The 9,318-nt window shown below is 44.3% G+C and overlaps 1 protein-coding gene across 6 annotated transcripts in view; it reads right to left on the bottom strand.

The window, feature by feature from the left end:
- The window catches only part of Zfp831 (zinc finger protein 831), a 112,151-nt gene that overhangs the window by 52,956 nt on the left and 49,877 nt on the right, over nucleotides 1-9,318 (bottom strand). For 3 of the 6 annotated variants that reach the window (XM_006498519.4, XM_006498518.4, XM_006498517.4), the window contains one exon: nucleotides 35-204. In XM_006498519.4, coding sequence (XP_006498582.1) covers nucleotides 35-204 — 170 coding nt within the window. The remainder of the gene's footprint in view (nucleotides 1-34; nucleotides 205-9,318) is intronic. The other 3 variants (XM_011239235.1, XM_011239236.2, NM_001099328.1) reach the window with 1 other exon arrangement.

The raw sequence follows: 9,318 nt of genomic DNA, 5'->3' as shown, positions 1-9,318 counted from the left end.
GAATTAAATTCTAGGGCCTCATTCCTTTGCTCACCTAGTCCGGATTCACCACCGAGGAAAATGTTACCTGCCACTTCTGCCGAACTCCTCCCAAGGGTCCCCCGTGGCTCTAACCCCTCAAGTCGGTGGGGGAGACAGCTTCTTCTTGGCAACCAGGGTGGCTTGCACAGGCGTTTGGCTCTCTGCCAGAAACTCCCTTCACACCTGTGGGGCAGAGCAGTGCATCTATAGTCATTGTGTGGAAGGGTATATGCCAGGAAAGCTGGAAAGACCCCGGGGGTGACTGGGAAATGTGGGGCTGAACTGGAAGCATCTTTTGGAGCCCAGTCTGTCCTTGAAATTCCTCCCTAGCAGAGGATGATTCTGACCCTGTGGGATCACAGGTGAAGGCCCCCATGCCTGGTTTATGCAGTGCTGAGGCTGGAACCCGGGCCTCCATGCATGTGAAGAGAGTGCTCTACCCACTGAGGCAGGCAGGGCCCAGCCCGAGCTCATGTTTAAATGTTACTCACGCTGCTGCACAACCACGTAGGAAAATGATGGTGCCGTTAAATTCTGGTCCTTTGCTACTTGCTAGACAGTTGGCTAAATAGAACTTTGTGCGAAGATGGAAATGTTCTAGAACCCACCCAGATCTGCCCCATCGCTGCTCCCCTCCTGGGGCTGCTGAGCATTGTAAGCCACAGTTATGTTAAGAACTACACGTGGTCATCACCACCACCACAGGTGATGTTGGCAGCCTATGTCTTGGGGGTCTGCATAGATTCCCTAACAGAGAGCCCCCTTCGGTTCATTTGATCTATTGGTTCCCCCAAACAAAATGTCCCTCATGACCCAGATGGCAGACATCACAAGGATGGGGAAAGGCTAGGAGCTCATTTGTACTGGATGTCATGGAGACTGCATTCTCTTGGTGCACGGCCTTTGTAACGCACGGTATGCATCCAGCAAATACCTCTGTACACATAACCTTGTACTCTTCGGATTCAGGCTCACAATATTTTACTGACAGGCAGCCATCCCATCTAGCACACACATCTTAGGGGAAAGTAAGCTGAGATGAAGGTTCACTGACACATACATGCCTTAAGCTTGTTTGAAAGCTCTTTGCAGATCCTTAGGGGAGCCACCTTCCTGTATGGGCTTCAGTTTCCAAGCACTTGACTCCCATGAAGCCCCACAGAACCTTCTTGGGGAAAGGCAGCATGCTTAGTCTTCTTCCTTGTGTTTGAGCTTCCTCCAAGACCCAACCACCAGGGCTGACTAGGAATTTTAAATCAGGACTGAAAAACAACACACAGCAGCATGCCCTAGGGTGTTGCCTTCTCTTGGCACCAGCCGTGAGAGAGTGTTTTTTTGTTCTTCACTGGGTGTCTACATTTGAAGAAACTTGCCTTCCCAGCCTGGACCAGGAGCTGTCATCCTCTGGGGTCAGGGTGGAGGGGATAGCTCTGAAGCCACTGTCCCATTTGTCAAGATTTATCCGAAGAGCTATCAGGGGAGGGAAGGCAGGCTGCTACTTCACTCATCATAACCCCCTGAGCCCACTGGAGCTCCTGCTGAGTGATTTCAAAGCACACAAAAGAAAGAAGGGAGGTGGGACCTGTGGGGGTCACCCAGCCAGTAAGTATGCAGGCTCACCTTTGCCCCCAAGACCACTGGTCACTGCAGCTGGCTTGCAGTCTTTATGAACAGCACACATCCTGAACCTTGGAGACTACATTCAATCAAAGGGGTGAGAGGGTCTGTCAGTAGAGTTCCTGGCCCTCCTTATCAAAGTGGGATCTGGACCCTATCATACTTGGGGAGAACCTGTATATATACTTTGTTTAGCCTTGGGCTGGAGCTGTCCCCATCTCTCTTAATCCTTTCAGAGGAGTCTATGTGTAGGGCCCCTACCTCCCCACATGCAACTGCATAAAAAAAAAAAAACCTGGTTAGGCAGTTTTTCATCTGCTGTCATTCAGGGAACCCTAAGGCATGCCAGGTTCTGTGAAGTTCCATCTAACAGTTCTCCCTGGGGCTACCCATCTCTACCACTGCGTTGGGGATGTGCATACCCTCTGGTCCAGCGGGGACTTTGACTTGCTTGTGCGTACCTGGGAAACTTCCCACCTGACTGGCTGGTGTGGGGGCACCGTGGTTCAGACATGTTTACCTCAAAGTAGGATGATCTGTACAGTACAAGTCCCACTTCAGAGGTCCTGAGGGCCCAGGCTGAGGCCAGACTCCTTAAGTGTCTCTACACCCCTTTCCCTGCCTTCAGCTGGCTCTTCACAGCCTCGTCCTAAGAGCTCACTTACAACCCAAGCCCCACTTTCTAAAGAATCCAGCAGGTGTTGGCGTGGGTGTTGCTCTCAGGATGCTTGCTCTGGTTTGAAGGACCGAGGCTATGCACACAGTCCTACGTGCATATCTACTTAGTACATGATGCAAGGCCTGTTCCCTCACTCCCTGTTCTTCTGCCTATTCAAGGCTGAGTTTGAGATCAACTTAGTTTTCTAAGTTCACATCTAGTCTGTGACACTGGGCTGACCCATTTTCTCCTTCATACTTTTAAAAAGCAGCCCCTTCGGATTTTGAACCATAGGCTCCACGCAAGACTCCTTTCTGCTTCCTCTGGGTCCTCGCCATGTGCTTCAGGATAGCTGTGCTCCTTGGTCTCATGGAGACCAGTCACAGTGAGCGTTTCTTGCCCAGGTCAGTGCATCAGGGATTCCTGAAGACTGCTAGGTTAAGATCATGAGCCTGTGGACTTCAGTTTGGAGTGGAGGTCCTTGGTTCACTCAGGAGCTGGGAGGGCTGAGGTTACTGACATGAGTCTTGACGAGCTGAAATGTATCAGCCCTGCTGTTGCTCTAACATACTGCTGTAGTGAGATCTAAGGAGAGGCCTGGCAAGTGGGTGAACAGGCCGGCCTCAGACGTGCTCATCCAAGGGAGAGCTAGGTCCTGCTGTTTCTCCCAGTTCCGTTCATGGCTCTAAGGACATGTCAAAGCATAGAGAAGCTGAGAGGTGTCTGTGACCATGCTCAAAGCCCTAGGGCTGTGGCCAACGGGTCACAGGGTCTCAGTCACGTGTGGGGTGGGGCATAGGCAGCAAAGGCCACCTGAGCTCAGACCCACTGTCCACCTGACTGTGGATCTTACCTCACAGACTTCTCAACTGAGTAAATTCCATCTTGACTGAAGACAAGAATAGCAAATGCACAAGGTAGACCTTCATGATGACTAGAATCCTGTCCTCAGGGCCAAGTGTGCCCTTTAGGACTGAGCCCCCTACACACACACACACACACACACACACACACACACACCTGTCATCTCCCCTCTGTGGGGGCTATCTATTTAGCACTTCCTGGATGCTTCCTCAGCCAAGTCTCTGAGCGCTTCATGCTTGTACACAGCCACAAATTAATCAACAAAACCCAATTCCACGGTCCAGTGCTTGCTGTGGGCCTGGCACAGATGTATTCCGAGAACTTTGTGAATCTCTGTGCCTCGAGTTAACATCTAAGTAATTAGTCATGCCAGCAAGAAGCTTCAACATGTTTCCATTACCGCTCTCAAAATGGACCCCGTATTTTCGACTCCCTTTCTTTTAACGTGAGCGGTGTCATTAATGGAACCATTCTCATCACAGCACTGGGATAGAGAGAGGGAGAGAGAAATGAAACCGAACGGAAAGGCCCCGAAATGAACTTTGAGTGTAAACGGGGAGCTAAAAACAGCAAACAGCTGAGGGACCCTTGATTCTGATGTAAATTCTACATTATGTTTTAGAGTTTTCCAATCAAATAAAATCTCTATATGTGAAATGTGTATGTGTAATCTAATAGCATATATGCAGTTTCAAAAACATTATGTTATAACTAGATAAAACAAATTTAAAAAAAATCACATTTGATCCATGCTCCCTGGTTGTCTAAATCACAAAAATAAAACCAAATCCTTCTACATATATATGACTGTGTATACTTATGTATGTTAGAAAGGTATCAGAGGAAGTCTTTATTTGCTCATGACATTGGGAGACTGAATTAGGAAAGACTTCCTTGACAGACCATCACTGAGTAACTGAAGAAGAAAAGGCAGCTTCGTGGATACATTGAAGTGGGCAACTTCTCACACAGATGCTGAGCGCTTAAGAACCCCATCAAAAGTCTAGATTGGCTTGATCGAATTAGCAAAGTCAGAGCTTCAAAAATATTAGGAATTAAAACAACTTCTTAACAAGAAGGCACACAGCAAATAAATTCTAGCCGGATCTCCTGGGTTCAGAGCCCTCACCTAACACTGTGGTCCCATTACAGCCCTCCTTACCAAAACCAACTGAACTACAAGTTAAGTTGTTGTTAAAAATTAAATAGATTTAAAAGTATTGATAGTCTGGTTGGAAGGTACAAAACCATTAACATTGTAAAGGAAGAAAACCTGAGCAGGTAAATCTGTTTTCATCTCAATGGTTTCTCCAGACCAGGTAATTCCTGTATATGTCCCCTAGCTGGGTGGGACAGGACCTTAGTGGATGTCAAGGGGGGAGTTCTTATTGTTGCAGAGACCTCAGGCCCCTGGCAAGCCATGCACTTACCACGCTTGTGACTGAAAAGTGAGTGCCCCCAGCCCACACCCCCCCCCCCGGGAATGAGAAGAAATCCTTCCAGTTGGTTCCATAAACAGAAGAGACCTTCCCTGATTCCTGTGGGCTGACACCAGGAAAACCTTAACTTCAAGAGCTTCTCTTAGACTAGAGCCTAGCAGAGTTAGTAGAAGCAAAACAAGTCGTCTCCACTCCACTCCAAGAGGTGTGCTTTCAGCCCAGATCTCAGTGTTCCCATATCACGAGCACAGGGCACTCAGTTGCTGTAAGTGAGAATTAATATGTAAACAGAGGCAGGCATGAGGGACTTTAACTGCTGGGATCATCAAGTGCAAACTCTAACGTGTGGTTTTTAAAGAACTGAGGGCCTGGAGAGATGGCTAAGTCAACAAGGTATCTGCCATGCTAAACAGTTCAGATCCTCAACATGAGCACAAAAGCCAAATTGTGGGAGCCTGCTATGCCCATGCTGGGGAGTTGGACATGGAAGGAGGCCAGACAGCCAAGCTGAATTCACAAGCTCCAGGTGCAGTGAGACCCCACCTCTAAGGATGAGGGGACATATTCTGTATGTATGTGCTTCTTGCAGATAAAAGGTAATATCCAGGAACAACTACATTTAAAGATTAGTGAAACTCTCTCAATGGGTAAAGGTGTTGCTACTAAACCTAATCACCTAAGCTCCATCTCCAGGACACACACAGTGGAATAAGAAACCCTGCCTCGAACATTGTCCTCTGACCTAAACACAGAACATACAAACAAACAAATAAATGTAATAAAACTGTTTAAAAGGTCAGACCAGTAAAGACAGGATGTCAATGAATAGGAAACCGCTATGGGAGGCTACAGACCTCTGGTGGAGATGAGAAATGATTAATTTGACTTACAGTCTGGACAATGTATGGACTGACAGGCACTGTGGGATAAAGTTGCTGCTCCTTAGAGCAGAATCCGACGAGATCGCCACCTAAAGCTTCCTTCTGCTTTCCAGGCTGGGCACTGTTGGCTGGAAAGACAGTCCCTTCTCCTTTTCCCCACTGATTTTCCTTTAAAACTTATCAAAAGTCCCTCTTCACCTCCTGGTCTCTCTAATCAGTCTCTGTCTATCCTGGTAGAAGTACCATGCTGCTTTGAATTCACCAGCCTCACATAGAATCTCTTCGGTTTAAGTGTTATAATCAAAATGGTGTGATATTTGCATCAAAACAGACAAATAAATCATGTTAGGGCTAGCACATGGCTACCTGCAAAACTCTGAGCTTCAATCCATAACTCATACCATAGAGCGAAGTGAACATGGATCCCAGGCTCAGGTGTGGAGCCTGAGGTACAGGGTGGTAGGAGAAATGTGTGATTTGGTCAGAAAGAAACTTCAGATATTTTACACTGAGAGAAAACACAACGAAAAGGGGAAAGGAAGAAAATGCATTTCGTCAAAATTGAAGATGATTACTCTTTAAGATATAGCATGAGGGAAATAAAAACTGGTAATTAGGATGTAGCACAGTGTGGAGCATTTGCCTGGCATTTGTATGGATTTAATCCCAAGAATCTAAATAAGTAAATAAGAGAATTATTTGGGCTAGGCATGGCAGCACATACCCACAGTCCCACATTCAGAGGGCACTTGTCTTTAAAAAAAAAAAACAAACCTAAAAATATTTAGTCAGTCATGTAGTTGAGACTCCATGGGTTTAGCTTCTGAAACTTTCACCGATATGACTACCTAAACATGAGCTGAACCCCAGCCGTCCTCAGTCATATGAATCGATCAAGAAGGGGTAAAGTGTTTATGCATACAACATGGATGTGGTGGTCGCCTTTAACTGGCAACTCAATACACCCTAAAATAACCTAGGAAGAGAATCACAATGAGGAATTAATTAATTAGGTCAGGTTGACTGGAGACTCAGTCTATGTGGGATTATCTTATGTTAATTGACCTGGGAAGACCCAGCCCAGAGTGGACATCACTTCCTGGTGTTGAGTCCAGGGCTGTGTAAGAGTGAAAAACTCAAGCTAAGCCAGCACAAGCAAGCAAGTGAGCAGTGAGGGAGCATGCATTCCTTTCTCTCTGCCCTTGAAGGTGGGTGTCAGGTGACAGTCATGTGAGCACTGCTTCAAGTTACTGTAGCCTTCACATCCCTGCTACAAGAGACTATAACTTGGAACTGTGAACTGAAATAAATTCTTTAGCCCTTAAGATGATTTTTGGCATTTTTTATCATGTTTTATTATAGCATCAGAAATTAAACCCAGTGAATCGATGAGTCCCAAGATAATCAAGGTGTCTGGGAGAGCTAACCCCAGAGAAGAGCAACTCCCACACAGAGAGAGTGAGTTTGTTTCTCTTGTAGTCTAGAAGAAGCAATCAAATCTACGTTGATAGAAGCATATTAAAGTTCACTGGGAAAAGGAGAGGCAGGTTGAAGAGAAGAGAGGAATTATAAAGACATGATGGAGACTTTCTACCTTTGGCATCCTACGAATTTATGTCAAAATTAATTCAATTACATGTCTTAAAGATATGCAATTTATTAAAACTCAATTATACATTAATAAAGCTTCAACAGAGAAGTTATTTAATGAATTAAGGAAATTAGTAAAATTTTAAGTATACCACTCATTGTGTAGCCATAGAGACACCAAAATTATTAAAGGTAGAAGACATGCAAGTTGGGTCTGGTGGTGCATTCTGTAAGACCATATTCAGGAGGCTGAGGCAGGAGAATCACCAGTGCAGGCCAACTTGGGCTACACAGTAAGACCCTGTTTTAAAAAAGAAAAAAAAAAGTTGGAGAGATGTCTCAGTTGGCAAAGTGCTTGTTGAACAAACATGAAGACCTGTGCTGTGCAAATACCTGAGCTGTAATCCCAGGACACACATACAAAACCAAAGAACAAACAGGAATAATAATATGCACTTGTAATCTGAGCTCTGGGGAAGCACACATGAGGAGAAGCCTGGGCAAGGTACAGGCCAGTAAGAAAGCCTGCCTCAAAAATAAAGTGAAGCTGAGAACAGACCTGATATATATCTCTGGCCTTCATATGCACCAGCATATATGTGAATGTTCATACACATGTACCACACACAAGAACATGCATACACACACACACACACACACACACACACACAGAAGAAAAAGTCTAAGAAACATTACTTTTCTGTGTTTCGAAGGAAAGGAGAGAGTGGGGTGGAAATGGTGCTTGAGAAATGATGGGCAAAGGATTTTCTAGGAAGATCATCAAAGCCCAGCAGATTCTGGATGGGCTACATAAAGTGTAACCTCTATCTCCAAGTGTCACAGTAAAGTGGTGAAACACAAACACTAAAGAAACAGCTTTAGCAGCAACCAAACCTAAAGACATTCCACAGACAGAGAAGTGGCAAATGGCAGATTTCAACAAAACAGAAACTAAAGATGGTGGAAGAAGAGCCTTGATGCCCAAGCAAAAGAGGAATGTTTATCTAGAGCCCTGTAGCCAGAAGAAATACTGCCCAACACCAGGATGAATGCAGCTATTTCAAACTGATGACAGCCAGGGCAGTATTCTTTTCTGCAGGAATTCTGAAGAAAATACTAGAAGGATGATCCAAAATGCATTCAGAAATGAAATATGGGTCAATTCCATAGGCCAAGATGAATAAAATGGCTTTAAAAACTAAATGCTAGACAGAAGAATGTATACACAGCTTTTAACATGTAAAGAATCTATACTATCTAGACTCTCACAGGATCCTATATATTATATTCATCATTTGAAGATTCAAAACAGCTAACATTAACAAGCATCAAAGAAGGGTGAGCCTCATTCACATAATGTAATACCTCACAACAATGTCAGGAAGATGGATAGTGGACAACTAGATAGATAGATAGATAGATAGATAGATAGATAGATAGATAGATAGATAGATAGATGGACGAATGTGATACATTATATATATACATATATATACATATATATATGTATGTATATATATATACATTAGGTACTTTTTTTTTATAAGTTTTTATAAGTTGCCTTGGTCATGGTGTTTTATCAAGCAATTAAAAGGTAACTAGGACAAGGACCTTGTACAGAGCTTCCTTGCTCCCCTGTGCCCAACTCCACATATTCAACTTTGAGGATCTTTTAAAGCACTTTCTTGATAAAGATGCCCTCTCTTGATTCCCTCAAGGTCAACTATTAAGATAAAGATCTTCAAATTTAATTGTCTGTGGAGATAGGCATGTAAGATAGCTGAGAAACATAGCTGAGGATCCAGTACTGAAGAGAGGTAGGGAACTGGGATATTCAAAAAACAGCTCTTACCTATCAGGGTGGCTACTACCTGTCTCTGGCCAGCTGTGGCCACTCAAGAAGACAAGTCTTGTGTCCTCAAAATTCTGATAACTTCAGATGAGTGGAAAATAAAGACACTTACATGAAATCTGATTTTTATGATTTTTAGACAGACCCCCTTGCTTGATACACTTAGCATGAGAGCTGTTGCTGAGCTCTTAAAGCCTCCTAAAAAATGCCTCTGGACTTGTCTAGAAATAGTGCCTCTGAATGTTTAGAAGAATATCCCCAAGCCTTGGGATTGCTGAAAGATTCTCTTTGCTTCTCTGGATTTTTTTTTCTGCAAAAATACACATTTCTTGCAAATACTAAAAAAAAAAAAAAGTCTGAAAAGCAATAATTAACACATACTCTCTTATCATTGGA

This window comes from Mus musculus, chromosome 2 (assembly GCF_000001635.26).
Source record: "Mus musculus strain C57BL/6J chromosome 2, GRCm38.p6 C57BL/6J".
Taxonomy (NCBI): Eukaryota; Metazoa; Chordata; class Mammalia; order Rodentia; family Muridae; genus Mus; species Mus musculus.
Note: the sequence above shows the minus strand (reverse complement) of the source record. Positions and strands in the feature narration are given on the sequence as shown.